The sequence below is a fragment of the Manacus candei genome, unplaced genomic scaffold (genome assembly GCF_025592945.1).
Source record: "Manacus candei isolate 608988 ecotype Guabito, Panama unplaced genomic scaffold, ASM2559294v1 h1tg000028l, whole genome shotgun sequence".
Classification (NCBI taxonomy): domain Eukaryota; kingdom Metazoa; phylum Chordata; class Aves; order Passeriformes; family Pipridae; genus Manacus; species Manacus candei.
This window is the reverse complement of record NW_026138076.1, coordinates 1,396,005-1,419,717: the sequence shown is the minus strand read 5'-3', so window position 1 is coordinate 1,419,717 and position 23,713 is coordinate 1,396,005. Positions and strand designations below refer to the sequence as shown.

The 23,713-nt window shown below is 37.4% G+C and overlaps 1 protein-coding gene across 3 annotated transcripts; it reads right to left on the bottom strand.

Moving 5' to 3' along the window:
* Positions 1–4,430: 4,430 nt before the first annotated feature.
* On the bottom strand, positions 4,431–23,700 carry ANAPC4 (anaphase promoting complex subunit 4). Of its 3 annotated transcripts, none has more exons than XM_051789844.1 (28): positions 23,500–23,700; positions 22,805–22,910; positions 21,597–21,729; positions 20,294–20,368; positions 20,140–20,166; positions 19,992–20,036; positions 18,463–18,547; positions 17,973–18,083; positions 17,312–17,395; positions 16,966–17,052; positions 16,210–16,274; positions 16,075–16,117; positions 15,890–15,966; positions 15,621–15,721; positions 15,492–15,543; positions 15,152–15,207; positions 14,014–14,060; positions 13,047–13,103; positions 12,831–12,887; positions 12,167–12,260; positions 10,396–10,493; positions 9,836–9,897; positions 9,705–9,743; positions 9,517–9,618; positions 8,361–8,438; positions 7,476–7,646; positions 6,174–6,297; positions 4,431–5,793 (listed from the first exon to the last, which is right to left on the bottom strand). In XM_051789844.1, exons 1-28 carry the CDS (start codon positions 23,605–23,607, stop codon positions 5,578–5,580), a joined length of 2,400 nt encoding a protein of 799 aa, XP_051645804.1. In that variant the 5' UTR covers positions 23,608–23,700; the 3' UTR covers positions 4,431–5,577. The 3 variants fall into 3 exon arrangements, with proteins under 3 accessions (XP_051645804.1, XP_051645802.1, XP_051645803.1); XM_051789842.1 differs by having other exon boundaries at positions 22,786–22,910; positions 23,500–23,517; XM_051789843.1 differs by lacking the exons at positions 22,805–22,910; positions 23,500–23,700 and adding an exon at positions 22,666–22,795.
* Positions 23,701–23,713: the final 13 nt, after the last annotated feature.

Here is a 23,713-nt window from a genome sequence, read left to right as displayed (position 1 = left end):
ACAGCTTTTGCAATAGAAAAATATGTAACTGATACTTTTGCTAATGCACTTCAACAAACTGTAAACATTTTTATCTGTTTACTACTCCTCTTTGACTCTTACTGAGTGTAAAGACACACAGATCTCTCCTGTTAATGTTAAGAAGTGACTCAGATGAGGATGTTCACTGACATCTTCTAAGCTTTGCTTTTGTAGCTATTCAGGGGGAAGAAGAGAGAAGCAGTCTCTGCTTGTTGGGAGAACTCCTTCAACTAGAACTTTAGAATCAAAGGCTAATCTTGGATCAATTTTGCTGGGTTAAGGACAGGGTGGCACAGGACTTTGGCTAGAGCTGAGATTGTGCCAGTGAAATGTCAGTACAGCCAACCATGACAGATAAGATTGTTCCTTCACTCAACAGGGAGCAATCAAACTTCAGGTCAAGGAAATATCAGTAATCTAGAAAGATAAAATACACTGGGGAGACAGGAAACTGGGGACAGAGTGCCTCTTCACTCTCCTCCAGCTGCAACTTCTATCGCCTCCCTGAAAACCAAGTCAAACACACTCCCAGTGTCATTCCTCCTGAGCAAGCCATCAAATCCTACTTTCTCTAAACATTCAGTCCCTTCAAACGTCTTGAAAATACAGACTGCAACTTTATAAGTGGATCTGACATCCATTATTTGACATGTGATCTTTTCAATACTTCTGCCAGCTACAGTGATTCTTCATGTCAAAAAATATTGATATTATTATTAAAAGTATTTAATAGAGAGAAAACTAAGACCCATTAAATAGGGAGAAAACTACGACACATCCTAATGAGCCATGTATTTACAGATCACCACCGAAAGTCTTTAATGTGAATCTCCCAGATACAAACCATGGCATCTTATTTGGGAGCACAGCACGTTGTAGATATTCCTGCAGTTGAAATAATACTCAAAATTTGTAACGATGAAAGTAATCTATAGTAACTGAAAAGTGAAAGCTCTGAAAAGTGAAAGCTCAGTCATACAGTCACTTCTGATTTCAGATCAGGGTCTGCTTTTATTAGAAGGCAGAGATCAGCCTTGAGACTTACCTACTAAGCAGGGAGCTTCAACTCAGAACACAGGTAGAAGTGAAACATGCAGTTGGGAAACTGAAAGCCTTGGTCACTTATCACTTCTAGGGCATCATTTTAGGAACATTGGTGTCTTTTTAAATTCATATGAAGAACTCAGTTCTGTTGGTTTGTATCTGGTTTTAAATTTATTTACTGTAGTCTGGACGTTGATACCAAGTATGAGAAACTCTTTTTTATCCACATTTATCTAAGTCATGGTATCATTGGACATACTGTGGTCATGCAGGGTCAATGTATGTCATAAGTTCTGGTGAGAAACCAGACCAAGATGTAGATGGGAACTTACTGTTGTCATAAATATAGTAGGAATATAACGACAAATTCTGCATTTAATTGTGTCCAGGAGCCTTCAGTGACATTTCACAAAGATAATCAAATTTGGCCTTGAGCAATTTGCTTTTAGGTTTGCTTTTAGTGATCTTAAAGATCATCTAGTTCCAACACCCTTGCCATAGGCAGGGATGCCACTCCCTATATCAGGTTGCTCAGGGTGCCATCTAACCTGGTCTTGAACACCTCCGGGGACTGGTCAATGGATACATTGCTAAAATTATCTCATCAGATACATTGCTAAACATCTTTCCATTCAGTTCTTGCTCTCCACTTTCCCTTCATACTCTCTTTAGACTGGTCCCTCCTTTCAACTTTTAAAAAACACTGGCTACATCCATTCATTCTCTTTGTCATTATTTCTTATGTAATCAACCCTGCAGCAGTAGCATAGCAAACAATAAAGCCAGGCAGTGTAAGAAGAGAAGGTGATTTCATTTTAAGATAAAACTCACACCCTCATATCCACATACTCAAAAAGCACCTGGACGTGCGTGCCCAAGTAGTCTGTGCAAAATTCAGGTGATAAGACTCCTGAACACAAGAGGTCTGGCTAGGACTCCTTGTGACAACACAGAGAAAAAGGGACACCAGCTATTAAGTTCTCAGCAAGAACAGGCTCACTTGAGGAGGTCGGGCTCCTGGGGAGAGCTGTAAGGACTAAATGTGATTGGATTCTTTATTTTATCCTCTAGGTTAAATGTGAAAACTGCATAAAACCAGGAGCAGGTATGATTACATAACTACAGAATTGCCAACAGAGGTGTAACAGTGCCAGCTGTGAGCAGAAGCTGTAATTCCCCTTGCAGGAAAAATGTTGAACACCACACATTTATACCCTTTTTTAACTTACTTCAACTCTGGACTTTGCTGGCACCAATGGTCTACAGGTTGATTTCTTAGCAGCAACATTACTTAACCTAAAGGTACTGTTAAATGCATTTTATTCACCTACAAGTGGCATTTCTTCAACTCCAGAGGTGGTACGTTGTTTTGTTTTTTTTTTCTTGGAATTCCTCCCCAAGGCATTCTCCCTAGAGATCCCTAAGTCATTGGCATCTCCCTCCTTGAGACTCACCCCATGACAATTCCTTTCATCCTCACTCCTCATTCATATGCAGTCTTCTTACTACTTTATAATTATAAAGCGAACCATGAAGTCTTCCTTCCCCTCTCCAATATGGGCTTCTTAGACTGCTATCATTGCTCCATGGCACAAGCGAAGCCAACTCTTCCCCTAAACCAGCTTGTGAAGCAAGAAATTAGATCAGAGTCCAAGAGCAACAGCTGGTTCAAGGTAGCAGGAAAGATCTTCTCAGATGTTACTGTAGTAGGTAACAGGACACATGAACCAATTCTGACTACAGATATTAAACACACACCACAAACTTACTAAGGAACTCCAGTGCTTGCAGAGATGGCTTTTCCATTCTGTCAAGGTTTACATCTGGGCTTAAGGCTTTTTTTAAGTAGGTTTTTCAAAGTCAAGTAGCATTAGAACCAACTATAGGTATTGCTACAAAACTACACATCCCTTCTCCCCTCTGCAAAAAAGAACAGTTATCATAATAATAAAGGACGCTTTTGTTCACTATTTCTCTACATCCACCTCCTGTTTTTTTGAGCAGCTCAAGTGGCTTTTTATGAAGGAAGGTACAAATGTGCCATGAAATCCATATAAGTGGGAGGCAATGGTATCACAGCATGTCCAGGTTCTGAAGCAAAACAGCATCAGCTGGTGAGAGACTGAAGCTCAAACTCGGCAATGTGGCAAGCTTTGAAGTCAGAGATCAGGCAGAAAAGGCATGGATAAAAGGTCTGGAAAAGGCATTACACAAGGGAAAGAGCAGAAAATAAAAGAAAAGTGGCTCAAGATCTTTAAAAAAAAATAGCAACACCAAATACAAAACAGGTAGACATTAAATAAGAGGCAGCAGTAAATGTTTCTTAGAGACCTAAAGACTTGTACTACAGAGTGGACTGGGTGCATGCTTGCTGAGAGTACAAGTTTTTTTGACTACAAAATTGTCCAGAAATTAAGACAACTTCCCAGAGAAAAAGGGTGAGTTTTCAGTTAGCATAAAAAAAGAGATGATGAAGAGATCAAAAGTGAGACCATCCCCACCTGGACACCACCAAAATCCTGCAACACTTCTGGATCAAGTACTTCTTATCATCCTTTTGAAAACAGATGCATAAACACATTACCAACATATTTATTGTTATAGAAATCTGTCAGCAAAATAAAATTAAAAAAAGAGTCAGCAATGCATTCCAAGCACTGACTCAAACTGGTGCTTTTGTATCGTGTCACTGTGAAATTCAGAACGTGCACATGTATTTATCCACACGAGACACAAAATTCCCATTGACTCAAGTTTATCCAAGGCTGGACTAGAAAGATGCACAGAATAACCTCAGGGAGATTTCTGAAGGACATGTCTCTGTGACACAGGACACACCTGCTACTAACACAAACTTAGAAACCATTATAGGCAGGACAGAACAGATTTCTATATGCCCATGGACTAAAATGACTTAGCACAAACTACAGCAAAAGAATTACCTCTAAGCCCTCCTGTGTGACAACTCTAAGTTAGACCAGAAGCAGAAGTTTCCTGGAAGAACACAAGGTCAGGTTTAAGCTGAGTGGGTTCTGTTATAGCAGCAATTGTTTATCAAGAGTTAATTGCTCTACACAGAAAATCACAGCACTTCTGAATGGGCACTTCTGGCCCTCCTCTCCTACAGCTTCATTGTGCCTTCAGCCATTGCCACCTGTTAGCTGAGAATGCTGAACAGCAAGCAGCTTTCAAGGAGGCTGTTAGGAAAGGGAAAACATGAGTCTTTTAAAACTGAAAGCATGTTTACCAGGGTCTCCCCCAAACAGTCCAAAACCTTCAGAAATCCACTTTAAAACAGTTACTTAAAATGGTGTCTTTCAAAACAAGAGGATAAGTCTAGTAATTGAGTTTTGCAGTGCCAAATAGCAATTTCAAAAGATTTATTTATTTTTAAAGTACAGAATGGAGTACATGCATAAGACTTGGTCCTCTCCACAAACACAAGGCACACTCACTGTTCTGAAGGAAGATCATGCATTTAGCAGCATTGTTCATTCAAAGAGATGAGTTTTAAATCAGTTAAGAATGACAGTTAATAGGGAAGAAGAACACATTTCAGATTTCTAAACACTATTTCTAGCTTCTACTGCTTGGCACTACATCACACCTACAGTAACGTATCAATTGCAAGCGACGTGATTATGCTGGGGGCTGTGCAATGCCACATCAGAATAAAAAAATATACTCTATTGTAATTTTACATTACAAAAAATTCCAAATTGAGAAGACAAACTTTCATGAACAAACTCACAGAAACTAGGCAGGCTGAGAAATGCAACCATTTGACAAATCATGCACACACAGACAAGTGCTGTGCTGAGGTCTCAAAAACTGCATAGACTGAAATGCTGTTACTGAGGACTGATGTTATCAAAAGAGCTTTCAAAACCAAGTATTTAAATGATGACTGCTAAATTTTGTTGTCTAACTAGTCTTATGATGATTTGCAATCTTAGATTTCAGTTCTACAGGAAGCTTCCATACCCATTACTAGAACACAAAGTCTGAGAGGCAAAGATTAGATTTGTTCTTTTCATATACAAGTTTATTTTATAAGAGTATTTGGGACTGAACAGGTTAACATCAGCGGGTATTTTTCTCCTCACCTACAAAAATGGCTAATAGAAAAGTTTTCAAAGAATTTTAGCTGACACCAAAACATGTGCCAGACAAAAAAGGGTCAATAAAGGTTCTCTAGAACACAGTCTTAGCTGAGAAGCAATACAGAATTCTGACTTGACTCAGTTGCTTCAGGAGATACAGGATCCATCATCTCAGGACCTGAAGTTAGATTATTTTCTAACTAGTTGGATGATCTTTCAAATGTATCACTCCAGTTCACCTCCAAACACAGGGACTGTATGAATAAGGTCCCTGCCTATCGTAGCAGTCAGGATGAGTTTGAACTTGTTATTAATATTTTCTGTTCATTCTTCAATACACAATTTCTTTGTGCCATTAAAAAAATATTTACAGTTCAGTCTTGTCCTCTTATTATTACCAAAGCCTACGTCAAGGATCCAGACCGGTTTCGTGTTCTTCAGTTTCATTAGGTAGTTCTTCAGCAGAAGCACCACACATATTGTCCTGGTTTTCTGCAGGCTGATTTAGCTCATCAGGTTCCCCAGTTGCAATCTGAGTTGTTTCTTCTTCCTCTTCTTCCTCAACTTCCCCATCATCCTCTACATCCATCTCAAACACCCTCACGTGGCGGAGATTTGAACTTAGCTACAGAGACATTAAGAAGTTTTTGTTAATAAATAAATAAGTAAAAGCATCAATATTACCTTAATTGTCAGTCAATAGCTTTGAAAATAGCCTTTATCTTTGAAACAGAGGTATCCAGGGAATTAGCAACTTTTTATTGCTCTACAGGCTGAAATGTAAAGCAAGCAGATTTATTAACTTCTGTTAAAGCTTTTCCATGTTGTTCTATGAGACAACTATGACTGCATCCTGACACACTTAGAGCAGATCATGAGAAAACAATCTATTTGTTTAAAAAAAAAATAAATAAAAGTTTTGATAACTCTTAAATTACCACTCTCTTCAGTCATAGCACATGTTCTTTAATAGCTTACAGGTTTGTTCAAGGATACCGCACTTACCACACAAGACACTTTTCTAATGCCATTTACAGAAACATACTGAGCTTTCATATTCTCCAGCACTCTCCACTGATTCTCCAAGAAGACAGTACATGTGGGTATCTCACCACTCCGTTCATCCAGCCTGTACAGAGCAAGGAAAAAAAACAAAGCCAGTACATAAGAAACAATTGTAGTTCTGAGAAAAACCTCCAGTTTCTTATGTCTAAGTTCCATCATATCATATGCAACAAGATGAGCATTTGAAACCACCATAATGCTTCTACAGATACTCCAGAGTGGGGGACCCAACTGTGGAGACACAGCATGTTCAACTGAGATAAATACATTACCAGAAGGTGAGAAGTGTAAAGTCTGATCTTCCCACAAGAAACAGCTACAGCAGGAGGATGAGGGTGGCTTTCTTTAAAACCTCTCCTCTCCTAGAAGAGTTGTTTCTGAACACAGTCCTGGATGCCTCTCCTGACACAGAAGTTGGACCTCCATGGCCTTTCAAAGATGCATCACTACAGTTCACCCCCACTCACAGGGACTCTATGAAGACAAACCCTGCCTATTACAGCAGCCAGGATAAGTTTGAACTTGCTCTTAATGTTTTCTGTTTATTCTTCAATATGCACTATCTTTGTGGCTTAACAAAAATATTAACAGGTCAGTATGGCTCTTTGAGGCAGAAATGCATCTTAAGCAAATCACCAGAGAAAAATATGGAGAAAAAAGTAAAAGCAAGGGAGACACAGCAACTAAAAGACTGGATTTACTGCTTGAACTACATCGGTCTTTGTGTGTGTGTGTTCACTTCTCCAGGTGCTCTCTTCTCCCTGTGACAATGCAGAGAGAGGTACCAATTCTGATGTTTCAAGGGTAAGCTGACAGTGTTTCTAAGGGTGACTACAAGGGGAAAGATGAAGAAATACCTGTGTATCCTTATTACAAGACAGAAGTATTTGAGTAAATATGCCAAAAACACCCTAAATTGAAGTATCCTGACCAGCAAAGTTAGCATCTTCTAAAGAAAGGACGATTTCTGATTCTACAGGGTGTCTTCAGTTGATCCTTGCATTTCATGACAGCCAAGTACATGGGTAGTATCAGTCTCAAGAAAGCAAAAACAATCCCCAAACCCCACAAAACAGTTTAGGAAGCTTCCATCTCCCCATCCTACTCTCCCTGGCACAAAAAGAGTTTGTCTTTACAATATTTACACACACACAAAGCACGAGTAACTGTACACAATTAGAACATTTTCTTAATTTGCTTTTCAGTTCTGCATTTTCAGATTTGCTCTAAGTTTTTCAGTACCTTTCTGTAGAATCCCAGATGAATTTCCTATCTTGGTCCTCATCTGTGTATACTGAAGATAAGGGCAGCTGAGCCAAGATTCTTTCCTTCCCCTCTTGTTCCACATTTTCTTTCAGAACTACAGTTACAGTTTCATCATCATAGAAGTGAGCATCCAAACAACTGTAGCATCTATAAGAAAATAATTCAGACAGCATGGAGGAATAAAAGGGAATACAGAACTAACATATTTTAAGGTTGAACAGCATTTATGTTAAAAAGTATTCAGTAGTTAACAGTGAGCTTTACTGTAAATGTTAAAAAGGTCAGTCATGCAGCTGTGACACTGAAAGCCATAACTGTGGCAGACTCCTGCATCATGCAGGAAAAATGATTCTGAAGGTAAAAAAAAAACCAACTTACAAAAAAAACTTACTAGCAATCTTCACATTTCAGATGAAATGTAAAAACCAGTAAACATAAACACCAAAGAAAATTTAGAACCGCAATTGAAGGTAGTGAGGGCAATCACATCTAGCCTTTCTACATGATAAGGATGAACTCAGTCTGCCATATGCCTTCTAAGATGGCTACATTCAGGCATATAGATTCTTATCTTACTTCAAGAATATCACAGATAAAAGCAATAGATGTTTCCAGCTAGCTTTTGCACATGTGCTAAAGCTCTAGTTTTCAACTGCAAAACTAAAATTTACTTGACCTTGAGATGAAGTGCATAATAAGACTCCCACAACCCTGCAGCTTCATGCACCTGTGCCATTTCTTACAACCTGACTCACCCAGATGCATTAACTTAGACGTTAATTTAATGCAAAATAAATAGTAGAAAACATGATCTTTAATTCAGCAATCTGCAATTCTGGAAGAAAAATCAAGTATACTGACCTGGAGTCTGAGCTCTCATTTATACTGTTGTTCAAGATGTTTCCAAACTCTACTGCAAGAATCCCATTACTGACAGACCTAGAACAACAGTGTTAATTATCTTGGTGACTAATTCTTTTCCATTCGTGGAGAATCCAAAATCTGTAACAGCAACTGTGGTACAAAATGGTGTAAGCCTATCTAAGCTTAGCACAATACATGTCTACATGCCAAAATGACATAACTGGTGGTTGGGAACCTTTTAAATTCTTCTGCTTCTCAGGAAAACATGACTAATGGAGTCAAATGGAAAACTGCATCTGGCTTACGGGATACAGTTCTTCTTTGTTGAACTCCTGGCTCGATTATCCTAGTCTCAGTTTGTTAAGTTACTTGTTACTCTACAGAAAAAGAGTTTGGATTGTTTTAGGTATCAATGAAAGAGGACATATAAGTCACACCACCGGGCAGTAATTTTGTCATCAGCAGCAATCAGCTGGGAACACAAAAGATAGTTTCAACATGTGCTTTCCTTAGTAGTAAAACTGCTTTAAAAATTCACACCTCATCACAGTTTATTGTGCCCTCAAATTAAATGACACAGATTATAAAAATGAGTATTTTACAAAGAGGAGTAGTTTTTCTTGTTTTTTAAACCCAGCTCATTTCAGCCATCCCACTGACAGAATGCAGCTTAAACAGTTGTATCAGTACAACTAGGCAGTGACAAACTGCATTGTGGACACAGAAATTCCTGAAGGTACACAAATCTAGACTCCAAAGAGATAAATTCTATTTGATGCACCCATTTTCCCTAAAAGTATTAAATTACAGGCTGCAAGGGGTTAATCAAAGGCAAAGCAACACTGGAAGCAGGATTATCCACAATTTTTCAGAAGTTTTCAGATAAAAGTAACTCTGTGCGGAGCAAAACTAAGCAAGTCTGATTATTTTTCCTTAGCCTAGAATCATCTTGGGTCTCGTGATTAGATTTTCTGAGTCTAACACAACACAAACTCCTGCTGCACTTCCTAACGTAGTCTTCATTTTCTCTAGTATAAAAGAAAAACTGTATTCATGCCACTCATTCCATCTTTTTAAATAGATCCAAACTGTAACTGTCTCTGTACACACGTGCCAAAGCTCACAAGCCATTTTTCCCCTCTTTTTGTCTTACCTGGAAGTGTCAGTATGTCTCCTCAAAATGTGTATTTTAGAAATAGAATTTTCTAGTATGGTGAAGAGGACATAATGTATATTGGATGTTTTGTCATTCCACCTGCAATGAAGGGGAAGAAATGAAAGTTTAGATTAAGTTCTAATAACTGGTAAACTACGCAGAATAAGGAATAGCAGCATACTTACAGAAATGGTAGTTTAAATAACTGAGGTGTGGAATCTTCACTGAAAAGGAAAAATCAAAACAGTTTACAAAATGCTACTCATGCATGAGCTTTAGTTGCACATATCTTTAGTTTCTTTTAGTAAAGAAATACCTTTGTGAAATTTTGTAGAGAGACAAGCAGACTGCTTGACGCACTGACCTTCCAATTACATCCTAACAAATATAAGAAAAATAGGCCATAAAATACAGGCAGTTATTCAAAATTATAGAGGTTTTTAAGACAAAAAACCCTCAACCAACTAACCAAAAACCCCTGAGTACACCTGAAAGAGAAATCCACCAATATTATGCTGGAATAAACATTCCTAATGCAAACAATACTGTCACTTCATACACTTGTTTCACATTTCTTCATCATATTAGACTAATGTATTGCCAACTAACATCGTTACTTGGTACACAGCATATACACCAAGATAATTAAGATTAAAACCAGATCCCAATAATGTGGGAACAGAAGATGTGAAACAAGAAATCCCCTGCTGTGCTCTCCCCAGCCAAAGGCTTGAGACATGCCAGCAGTGAAGTTAGACTACGCCCAAGTTGTAGGCACTCAAAGATTAAAGCATCAGGCCTTGCTAAGCGTAACTACTACCTTCAGTTGACCACTATCCCTAAAAAAAGGTTACCATTTATAAAAACTGAACTTACTGCTGGCTTTTGTAAACACTGATCAATGATCCCTTCCATTTGCCTCTTGACAAAATGCAGTGATTTCTCAGGATAGTAGGGAAACAGAAGTGGGCTTTCTGTAAACAAATAAAAGAAGTTAATTTAAAAAAATACTTGTACCTCTATAAAAACGTATTACACCATTATTAAAGTGACAAACTGAAGTAAGTCCAGTGAAGAGTCAGTAAGATGGTCACAGGGCTAGAGCACAAACTTTACAAGAAGCAGCTGAAGGGGCTGGGTTTGTTCAGCCTTGAGATGCAATTGCTAAGACGGAACCACAGATTGGTCTCTTCAGCTGCCTCAGTGATTAACTGCAGAAGAAATCATTTGCAAAGCTGCACACAGGGAAAGAAGAATATATAAGGTCATAAGCCCCAGCAAGGGAAATTCCAGTCAGATATAAGGAAAAGTTTTCACAAGGATGGTTAGTCGAAGCATGGAGCAGGGTGCCCAGAGAAGGTGAGGTCTCTATCCTTGCAGACATACAGGACTTGACTACACAAACCTTGAATAACACAGTTTATCTTCAAAATTAGCCCTGCTTTGGTTGAATTAGATGATAGTCTAAGTTACTCCCTGATTATAAATTTTAACTCAAGTAACTCACTGGATTACAATATGAAACTAGACAAACAACTGAGAAATGAAGGTCTGCCTGCCCCTTCCACTTTTCTTCACAGCTCATTCAAAATTGCAAAGACATAATAGCATTTACCCAAGAGCTAGAAAACAGTTGTCATAAAATATCTTGTAAAAGCAAAACAACTTCCATACTTTTTGTAGTAGCTATGATTTGGTTTCAGTACAACTGATTCCTTCTTATGAGATGAACTACTCTGTAAGAAGACATTTTGCTTTTGAGATATAACTCCTTACTTATTTATAGCCTGTTTCTTTTCCAGTATTTAGGTGGAAAAAATAATAAAAACTATATCAACCAACAAAGCAATATAAAACACCACGGAAGGGTAGAAAGTGTCAGCGACAGAAGCATTACTTGTCCTAAAATCCTATAAATATCTCAATACTTGCCAAATTAATACCAACAAAAGCACTTACAAACCATCACAAATCTTGCGTAGTAACAGAAATGACCAGTCATCTACATATCTAAAGTATCAAACATATTTTTAAAGTATATCTAAAAATACATTTTCCAAATACTATTTTCCAAACAAAAAAGCTATCCTTTCCTCACTTTTTATTGAATTAAATAGGCAGAAAAAGGCAACTGTGGCAGATCCTATTACACAGCTTACACTGTCAAGGTTTTACAGTCTATGGTTTCTAAAGGCAAACAAGAATCATTTCCACCATCAGCTCATTATAGTCTCTTACTTCTTTTTCACCACTAATAAACAAAATAATCTCAGACCCCAGTGAAAACAAACAAGTTTGGACACTTCACCCAGGTACAACCTAAGCATAACTATTATTTTCTTGAATTGGAATTAAGATATTCTAAAATAGACATCTTCTACGATTCCTTCCAAGTCAACACTTCAGAGACTGGTACAGAAAAACAGGGAGCTACTAATACCTAGAAAATGGTAATAAACTAGATAAGCAACTACCTAAAACCTGTGTAAAATAACAAGGCTTGTTTATTTTATTCTACTCAGATGAAGACCAATGATTAGCACTGCAGAAGTAACTTGTAAGCATGAAAAAAAAGATTACTCTTCTAAATTTCTTACATTCTATATACATCTTCGATTCACTTTTATTTTTTATGAAAGCAGATTACCTTTAAGATGAGTACTATTTTTAAGGAAGTTAAACCACTGGTTTCCCTCTGTATTAGGTGGTGATACAAGGTCATCATCTTCATCTTTCAAGTACTAGAAAAGAGACAGACATTTTTAAGACTGTAATTGAAGAATAAAGAACATTGGAATTCACCTCCAACATTGCCCCTAGCAAGTGTATTAGACACTCCCTGTTAAATTAACATGCCATAGTCTTAAAACTAGATATTCCACCTCTTCTAGAAACAGTAAGAAAAATCAACTACTGCGTAAGATCACATGGTGATATTTCCATACGAAACTAATTTAAATCAAGTCTGATTTAAAATGTTTTGAAATCCAGTGATAAATGCCATAAAGACAACAAACACATTTCAGTTTTACTGAAGCTGGCTTTTACAGTTTTACTGCTGCTGGTTGCAAAGAAGTCTTGCCGTTTTCCTAAAAACACAACATGTGTAAGCTGAAACTGTAAGGCATGTTTTTAAACACTACTTTTCCTAATAACAGGGAGAAACAAATAAAATGTTCTCTTTAGCCATTATTGATATGTGCAACACAGAGCACAAAGGCCAAGGAAGAAAAGGGGACACAGCTTTAAAAGCTTCTCCATCTAAGAATTTTCTCATTTATTCTTTTTGCATCTATTCCTTAGCTCTTTACCTGGCCAACTCTCTCCACATTGAAATATTTTCCTTTACGATTGTAAAGTTCTGGTGCCTGAAAAAATAATGCAAACAAATCTATTATTTAAACACAAAGTTAATAAGAAGTAGTGAACAAAAAGATGATTGAATTATTTTTTATAAGATTTTTCAATCAGCTCTTGGCAACAAAAATACAGTCAGATGCTGTACTTTGAAAACCAGCATCACTTACCTCGTTGAAGTGTTCAGTAAGAAAATCAGCAACAAATGTGATATCTTTTTGAGTCATCTAAAAGGAAAAAAAACCAAACCCAAAAACAGTGAGAAAAGCAAAGGGTAAAAAATACACTTCAATGAGAACAGAACACATGTTCTATAGGCTGCACAAACACAGCTCCCTCAGCCTGTTCTCACAGGGCAAGTGCTCCAGCCTCCAACCTGCCTGGGAGCCCACTGCTCAACTCACCCCAGTCAGTTTTGTACAGGAGGGCCCCAAGCTGGAGCAATCGGACAAGTGCTAAGTAAGGACAGTAACTACTTCCTTTGACCTCCTGGCCGTGCTCTTGTTAGTACAGCCCTTGTTACCCCCGGCCACCTTTGCTGCCAGGGCACACTGCTGGCTCACACCCAGCTTGTACCCTCTGACATTCACAGATCATCTCAGCAGAGCTGACATCTTCCCAGCCAGCTGAGGCCCAGCTGAGCAATAGCAGGGGGTTACCCCTCCCCAGGACAGAACCTTGCATTTATACTTGCTGAACTGTGGGAGGTCCCCACCCCACCAGCCTATCTCTTTCCCCCTGGAAGGCTCCTCTGCCCTCAAGCAAGGGCAGTGTGATGGTGGCTGCAAATCCAATGCAGGCATATTCCATCTCCTCTACCAGGGCACTGGTAAAGATGTTAAAACCCCATTCTGGTCAATTTAGTCATTTAGGGCATACAAAGAGCTCCTATACACAGAGGCCTTGCATTCACATACAGTGCACTAAAAACTGCAGTATTAACAAAGAAAACAGAAAAAATAATTCATGCAAGACAGCGTATTAGTGTGAATCTAAAGGCATCGACTTTCTCAAAAAAATAACACAGATGCTATCTTTTTAAGTTTTGGAATAGAACAAAACCAAACCTTTAATTCTACTTTCCAGTTGAGCAGAATACAGACTACATCAGCATTTATCAGAAAATGTTACTCCTACCTTGTTCAGCTCTGGAAGCACATGATCTTCTGACATCCTCAACATCGCTGAGGGAAAAATTATATTCTTATTGCATTAATACTGTTTTCCTAATATTCTTAATTTCTCATGTCTATGTAACAAGAGATTGCCATTAAAATAGATTAATTCATCAGAAGCAAAAGAGTCTGGAACGAAGAATTACAAACTGAGACTGAAATTAAGCCTCACTAGTCCCACTAGCTTACAATACAAATCTTGTAGAATTTTTATCTTTAATCTTTTCCAACTGCATTCTACCCTGAGATGAAATTATTATAAAAAGGGTTCATAAGAATTTATTCATGTACATACTAAGAGTAGTAAAATGGGTATATATAAAATACATGAATATTGTCATGCCCAGAATCATGCATTTGAACAGAATTACACAGAAGTAATTTTAAATCAGCAAGGCTTGGATAAAATTCTCTGTTTAGTTTCAAAACAAGCAAATAACAGCAAACATAACACAGAACTCTGACAGTTCTGCTTTCTGCAATTTTTAAAATTAGAATTACTATATTCCTGCTAGTAAGTGCTAACAATGCATTTCTGGTGCTTTTACAGTATCTGGTAAGACCACTTAGGTTTTGTAAAGTAGTCAGTTAAAAGTTACAAACTTATTCATAATCACTTCAGAAAAACAAGCAGGCTAAAATACAGCATTCTGCGCTTCCTTCTAACATTTTCTCCGCAGCTACTCAGACACAATTGAAGGTGGCTACCAAGTGCATCCAGACTCTGCATTAACAGAGTAAAGGAGAATTAGACTGTACTTCAGATTTAGTGTAAACTAAATAAAGTCCTTTATTTTCTCCAAGTCGAGACCAGCAAATTGCTCATGAAGCAGAAAACAGTTTGGAGCAACACTGCAGGTCAAGTATGTACAATACCCACTCCACACAATAAGTTCAATCAAGAACTATCAAGTTTATGATTTATGTGTTTAATGGTATAATTACTCGTCTCATCAACTGTATCCTTTCAGATGTCCAGAAATTTTCTATGATAGAAATAAATAGATGGTTATAACTAAGACTGGCCCGATTACTTGCCAACATTTAGATGCTTACAATATAAAACAGACACTGGATGATTACTGTGTCATCAAGCTTACCAACATACAGCCACCGAAAAAACGCCTTGAAGTTTTTCATACTACTGTCGATAACTCTGAGCAAGAAACAACAAAAGAAATTACAAGACCTAAATGTCACAAGCTGCTCCAGGCTTAAGTCCCATTTTACTACAGAAAGGCCTACAAGCAATATCAGTTTTTTTAAAAATGCCCAGTGCAACCTTTCAGGTAAGACTATTCCTGCAGTGAGACAAGATCAAAGCCCACCACCAACAGAGGAGCTTTGTTCTTTCAACCTCCTCTATTCCCAGCTACATGCAGCCCCTTCAGTACAAAACTCATAGGAATGTTTTCTAATCTCTCCAGACTTTACACTTACTGAAGTAGCTCATTTGCCTTCAGGATGAAAGAACCAACAGCAGTAATAGCCTCTGCAAAAGAAGCCAGCCATTATTACTAAGCTTTCAGAAGTGAAATCTGATCAGGTAAGTAGCAGACACTACTGCACCTTCAATTCCAGATGCATCTAATCCCAAAGACTCGTATTTTTGTTTCCATAAAGCCATTCCTTTCAGTTCACTCAAGTGGTATAACAGAGCCTCAGAGCCACTAGGAAGGAAGAGGAAAGAAGTAAAATCTTTTAGTCACCCTTTGGAAATTCACGACTTTGCTGTGTGCTAATGGTAATAGCATGATAATGCTATTATCATTTACTGTGCAAAGTGCATATATAATATGCCATTTAATCTATAATTCATTCAACATTCTGTGACTTACCTCTGCAAATGACTTATGACTAACTTCTGTATACTGGAATAGGAAGACTCTATGGACTGACCAAGTTTTTTTAAACCCTGTTAACAAAGATATACAAGCATATAATAATTTTCTGTTAACTTACCAGAACAAAGATTAAAATACAGTGAAACAGATTTAGTATGTTTAAAAAAGTATTAACATACCTTTACTGTCAGCTGGTTCATTAATAACGCCTGAAGTTCCAGACTGAAGAAGGTGGGGAGAGAACCAAATATGCATTTATTTTGTGTTTCTACATCAAGTGCAAATGCATACTCAGATAAAACAACAGTAACTACCTTGCTTTGCCCCATAACAACAGCTGCATAAACTCATCCTGAACAGAAGTGGTTGTATTCTTTTCCTGTCAGTTAAAATGATTGAAAGATTGGTGAAGAGATTAAATCCAGGCTACCAAATTATCTCACAAACACTTCAATTAAATTATATCGGAGGACCCACCCATACCCTTGAATGTTGAAATCAGACTACTGAGCACTGAAAATTTTCTAGTATTTTAAGTTTTTTCAATTGTATTACCCAATAAAAATTCTAAGCAGTTTACCATCACCAAAAATCTATTTTAAAAAAAATAAATCATATTATTCAATTAACTTCTGGCCATAGGCAATGAACACAAAATTTAAGTAAATCCAAGGCCATCTTAATCATGGATGTTATACAAGCTCCACTGAACTAGGCTGTAAGTGCTGTTACTCAACATTTACAGTAATCAGTTTAACAATGAATAAAGTACAAAGAGCACAACCTTAAACAGAAACCAAATGATAAACAGCCGGGCAAGCTGAAAGCCTCACTTTTGAATATCTCAGAATAAATAAAACAAAGAAGTATCACAATACAATCATGTTTGATTGTACTAATGCATCTTCAGCATCAGAGCACCTGACACACAACAGCTTCCAGGTTGTCTCTGAACTTAGAGACTGTTAGCTAGAGACATCATGCTTAAACATTAAGATATGCATTACATTAACATGAAAAACAGAATTACTTCAAAAGTTTTTCCAAAAGAATGGTTAATCCCACAGTACCTGTACAAACTTTGTGAGTCGTGAGTCCATCTGCATCAGTATTTCTTCCCATGCTTCACACATGCACGTCAATGACAACTTTATATACTGTAATACAGAAACAGACATTAGTATTATTTCCTTTCTCCCCTTAATCATCACACTCAATAACTGAATGTTACAATACAAAGGGAAGAGATACTGTAGATGTTATGTAAAATTTATTATCAAATTCCAAGTTAGAGCTCTACATTTACTTAAAACCAACTTAAGCATCCTACTAGAAAACATTTGTCTTTACTTGCATTAAGAATATCGAAGCCTGTAAGAACTGTGATATTAAAAGGACAGAGTAACATGACTGTACCTGTAACAGAGTTGAAATGTGAGTAAACTTCCGGGCCATTCGAGTTACCTCAGGTAAGTAACTTGATAATAGACTAGTGTCCAACTATAACAAATGAAACAAGCAACAGTTAACAGATGATTTGTCTTTTAAAAAATTCTAGATTACAGAAATTAAAAAACAGATTGAAAGGACCCACCGAAAAACTGTCAGCTTTCATTCCTTTTAAGTTGATTTTAAGAGGAAAAGAGATGTAATTCAAAAAAGCAATAAATATTTTTAATTCATCTATAAAAACTCCTGATAAGGTTTCTCATTCTGGAGTTCTAACAGAATAGTTTTAAGGATGACTGTTCCAGATAGATGGGATAATGAAAAGCACTGCTGTTATGCCTTTGTGTGTTGAATGAAGAAAATTTGAATAACTAACTGTAATTGAATAAATTAATGTTATTTTAAGAGTAGGATTTTAAATAATGCCTCAGATCATCACCGTCAGTCTTATGAGTGAAACCATGTTAACATCATAAATCTAAAAGCTAAACTGGGATAAACTTCAGAAAGGCTCAAAATATTATTTTGTGAGGTTTTTTGCAAATAATGGAAAAGCAATAAAGCTACCCGAACGCAATTTAAAAAGTAGTTTTATTTTTAAAGAACATTTTAAGATTACTTTACTTGCCTGAAAATACGTTATCTCTGCTTCACTGTCTGAAGAGTCTCGTATCTCTGTAATAACTGACAGTGATTTCAAATCACTAGACAAACACAGTCCACGACAGGAACCTGCCACCTGAGGGATTCCAGTTTAAAAGTTAATAAAATATTGCATTTCCTCTAAGATGCACTTACTGCTCTAACACACTGACATACAAAGATGATTGCAGTCAACAACATATACAGACAAAGGGTAATTTTCAGCTACTACTCAGGAACAAAACTACTCTTTTTATTGTGAATTAACACTGAACTTTGCTTCATGTGAAACAAGATGTTAAATTCTCCAGTTAAAATGTCTTTTCATCAATAACCAATAACCCAATTAACTAGTTTCTTTAAAATTCAGTAACCCACTCTCACTTGTGCTTAAGCACACATATGTATATTTCCACTCAATTTAGCTGAAGTTTGGTATTTTATGAAGAAAAAATATGGAAAGGAATGGAACATACCCCATTTACTGTAGCGATCTTGAACATTCCATATGCATAAATCTCAATAAATCCTGAGCTGCCACCAAGGACAAGAGCATTAAGCCTATTAAAATAGAACAGTGTATTGATAAGCATACTGAAAGAAATTCAAACACATGCAGATATAGTTCTTAATACTCATATACCAGCCCTTTAATAAATGTTCCTCTAACAAATCACTGCACAAAAGGAAACGCTGTGCTACTGTCTATGATCCAAGAAATCTAAAGCAAACAAAAAATTAGCTTGGATTTTATTGATCAAACCTGCCTTCTAACATTTACAGTAAGAGTATCAATTACGACATTAAGTGAGAGAATAGGGGAAAATAGTACAATTTAGTCACAGAGTCCTTTTTCACTAACTTTATACCTTCCAGAAGAAAAAAGTAACAAGCTACAGTCCACCTACCAATACAGGCTACAAAGAACTCTTACAAAGCTATTTTGAGTTTATCCTAACTACAGGCAGAGTAAGTTGGCCACAGTCACTCAGTGGCTCCTCAACAAAACCTCAAAGGACATAAGCATTTGAAATGAATGCTGCAGCAACAACAGCCACAGAAGTAACAGCATCAGAAACAGAAACCCAGAAATACCAGAAAATTAACTGCAATTTCTGCCTCTCACACACCTAAATATGTTGAAGCATAACGTTTCAAGAAACATTCTGTCTGAAGACAGAACTTGGCAATCACAGTATCTGAAAAATGTTTGGTTTGATTAATTGAATGTATGAAGGGAGCACGGAATCCACAAAGCTCCTACACCACAGACAGCCACTTCTCTCTCTCAAGCAAGGAAATTCTACTGTAAGAAGAGGCATCAAGTCTTAAAAAAGAAAAACTCATGATAGACAGAGATGTAAATTTTGATTTAAGGAGGATGATTCTCAGTGGTAAGACTGTAAGGAACAGTAAAAGCCAATGGAAAACGAGGTACAGACATTAAGTGCCCTCCTCAAAGCAGCACCACAGACACTGCACAAAGCCAGTCTCAGTCTGCTAAACTGCACTTCCTCCAGTTGCTCCTGGTGTGTGTCCTAATAACAGATGTTTATTCTCAAGTAACACTAATATAGCTGATTTCAGAGTTAATGTTAAGTTTAGCTTTATCACACTCATATAAACCCCCAGGAATTCCCTGTCTATAACAAGCATCCACAAATGTCTCCAAGACCAGCTTCAGTAACATAAAATAGCCTTCAAATGCATGCCAGGGAATCTTCTAAGAAAAAGAAGATATGGCATCAACAGCAGTTGCTGATCAAGTGCCTTATAATCTCTCTAAACTGAGGGGAGACTTCTTTTTTAACATATTCTTTGAACTTTATCTTTGTACACAAAAAAAAAAAGACATTCCATATAATTTCTCCAGGATCCTTAAAAACAATTATTAATAACTTCAAAGTAAACTTGCTTATGCATTATTTTATATTTTTGAAAACCCAACCAACTAAACAAAAAAAAAAAACACCTCAACCAACAACAATGCACAGATGGATTTTACCTGACATCACCCAGAAGCTTCATAATCTCATCTGACTTTTCCTCACTGAAAATACAAACCATGTAATTAGGGCTTATGTAGCTTGTCTCAATACCAGAAAACAAAATAAAAGAAGAAAATAGAGAGCTATAAGATGACAGTTTCTTACCTGAAAATTTTTGCAGTGGTACTGTAACTGAAAACAAAATAATTACCGTCAATAACAATGTTTGGACATCTGTAGAGCACTAAAGATGAAGAACTGAAACAACGATAACAAATGGTAAATAGTATCTTCTCAAGTTTACTAGTGTAACACTTACTTTTTTGGTAGGGCTGGTAATTTAGGCAAAAGGAGGTTTGATTCATCCTCAGCATTGTAAAACGAAGTGAGAACACTGAAAAAGAAGCAATACTGTCTTTACCCAAGCTGTAAAAATGAGAAGAGACTTTCTTTTTAACTTCAAAGTTAGAGCATATACTCAATACATCATGTATATCAGAGCTACAAATATCAGTGGGTAATCCCTTATGGGATTTTTAATAATTTATCAAGTGATCAAATTAATAAAAGAACTCTGAAATTTTTTTATTTTCACTGAAAAAAGTTTGTGTCTGCTGGCTTGGAGGCTTGCCACCAAAATCCTTCTGCATCTCTAATGCAGTTACTGACAGAGGATTTCTGTTTAAACTCTGCAGTACAACCTACCCACACCTCAAAACCGCTAACGGCACATTGTGGTGATAGGAACATAAACACACAATACTTAATATCACACCACAGACATGCCAGAAGGATGAGACCTCCCCACAAAGAGCTAAGCCTATCCCCATCAGGAGAAGAATGTTAGAGTGATTTAAGATGCAGTTATTTTCATGCTATTTTAAGATTGGTGTTTTCTGGAGGTAGGGAGGAAAATCCCCAAGTCAGGCTTACAACACCTCCCTCTTTTAAATAAATGTTTTATTTAATTAATTTCTTGCACTGCAATAAGGTGCACATCAGAGGTTTCTGTAAGACCACAGAAGTAGGGATCATGATGTCCTCCAGCTCACAAGCACTGTTGAGAATTGTTCAATCCCACAGAGCTCATGGTCACTAGTGACAATCTGACTTCCTGAACAACAGAATTGCCAATGGGATTGGATGTAACACCAAAGACACACCGTGAAAGATGTAAACATCAAACTAAAGATCTTGAAAACACAGGTGAAGAAATACTTCAATATAATTATTCTAACAAAATAGAAGAACATAACATTAGTACAGTGAGTTAAATGAATTCATTGGTATTGACGTAAACTGTATCAGAAGTCAGGCTGTACAAACTATCACTAGATTAAGCAGCTTTCAAGAGGCAGGCGTTCAAGATTAGGTTACACATTACATTTCAGCATGAAGAACCATAAGATTAAGGTATCAGCACTAAAAATAAGCATATGGAAAGTGTCTATTCTAAAAAAATAAAAAAAAATAGGAAAATCTTAGCCAAGTGGTGAAAAAAAGCCACAGCTATGGAATTTTGTACTATTTTATATGACTGCTTCTAACACACTTAGTATAAATTATTAATAAGGTGGGCACTACATAGCCTGTAATTTACTTATAGAGTTTTTCAGACTCACCTGCTTTCCTCAGTTACTTCCATCCAATGCATGTATGTAATAGATAAGTCCACAGAGAAGGAATGCAAGCTTTCAGGTTTTTCTACATCACACAGAATAATCCGCTTGGTATCAGCAAGGCCAAAAGCCAAAACTAGAGAAAGAAAAATAAAATGTATAAATAACCAATGTGCAAAAAACTCTGTATTTTACACTGACCTAGAAAACAATGTGCCTTCAAAGCCAATTACTGGACAGTTTTCTTGGTCTGTTTACAGTCCTTTCAAACTCTCATTTGAAATCTACTTATTAAAGTTTGAACTCCTGTCATGTTTTAGGTGGTAAATTTAAGGCAAAGGTCTGATTTCATAATTATTTACCTGCATGTTGAACTGAACATGCTTATAACGTTTCTAACAACAGTTTCAATAAAGTACAGCCTTCCAATTTTGCAAATTTGAGGCCAATATTATACATAAAGACTGTCCATCAGAAAGGTTTGGGTTTTATCGCAACAGAAGTTAGGACTTACTGAGCAACTTTTGCATCACTTTCTTCCTAACTGTCTTCATCCCTAACAGCATATGGCAAGCACAGGTTTCTGTACTTATTTCCTTGTAATCACACGTAACCAGCTTAAAAAGAAGTTTCTTAAACTCCTCAGATGCCATCAGAAAACAATGTAGGTAGTTTTTGTCCACATCATGAAAGAAGATTGTTCTCATTCTCCCACCTCCAATGAATCAAAAATTAACTAATTTCCTGCACAAGTCTATTAAGATACTAATTTCAACATTATTTCTGTTGATAAAGGTGTTTCTTTCTCTGGTCTATTACGAGAGCAATTTTAGCCTCTGAAGTTTTGCCTCTGCCAAATAAACTGAGCTCTTCAATCAATCCTTATTAGACAGCCAGCCTCTTTCTCTTCCAATAAACTTTGCAGTTCATACAAAAATATTCTGCTTAGTTAGGAGGTTGAAGTTTTGACATACCCTGAAAAGCAGTATTTTAGACATAAATCTGTCTTGCAAATCTTTCTTGCAGTTGCATTCAAAAGTGTTAATCTCTCTATTACTGTGAATGAACCTACATAAAACTGAGCCATCCTCCTCTTCAAACACAGTTAATTTGAAAATTTCCTTCGCAGATAAAAGGTATCATCACCACAACATTCATGATTTCCCATGGGATTTTTATTATACCATGTCACCTTGTATACTTGACATTACTTTTGCCATCTGGTCTCCAAGCAAGAGCGGTCACTTCTTTTCCTGTATTTTCATTTGGAGGTAAACTCCACACTCGTTGAAAGTTTGCAAGCCGATGAAGTAAAACCTACCAAGCAAATAAATACATCGAAGACAAACTTAAACCACATTCTCCCATTAACACCACTCTGTAATTCACTTCAAGACACAATTTTTTAACCAGTTTTTAATAACTCGTGTTGCAAATACCACCTACTCCTGTAGCAGATGATTCACTCCTATGTTCTTTTAGAAGGCAGCCCAATGTTTACAGCACTACAGAGAAATAAGCTGAGCCTTGAACAAGGACAGAAGCCAGTAACAACTGTCTCTCCAGCAGACAGCCCGAAAGCACAACAGTCTTGTCTTCATGCATGACCACATGCAGAAAAAAATACTTGACCATTGATTTAAATACGAAATTTCACGCGCTTTAAAATCCCACAAATGCAGGCAAGGAGCGCATCACGAGTGAATTTGTTTGGAAATTAGACTGTAAAGAGGGAAGGGGCACTAAGAATTAAGCAGTTTGATTTAAAAAAAACCCTGCTCTTCCTAGATGCTTGGCCAGGCTTACAGGAAGGATGCCTCAAGCAGCAGCACAGGCATCTGGCCTGCAGGGAGAGGCAGGGCCCTCCTTCCGGCAGCAGCCGCTGTTCCCTCGGCCCCGCACTCACCTCCCCCGCCCGGTTGGCCAGGGCGATGAGGTCCCTTTTGGGGGACCAGCACATGAACACGACCTCCTGAGGCAGCTGCTTCTCGCCCACCTGCCTGAAGGCGGGCATGGCTGCGGGGCTCCGGGAGCTCCCCGGGCCCTTCCCGCCCGCCGCCCTCCGCTCTCGCTTCCGGGGGCGGCGCCGAGCCCGGGCGGGAGCGGGGGGCGGGTCAGGC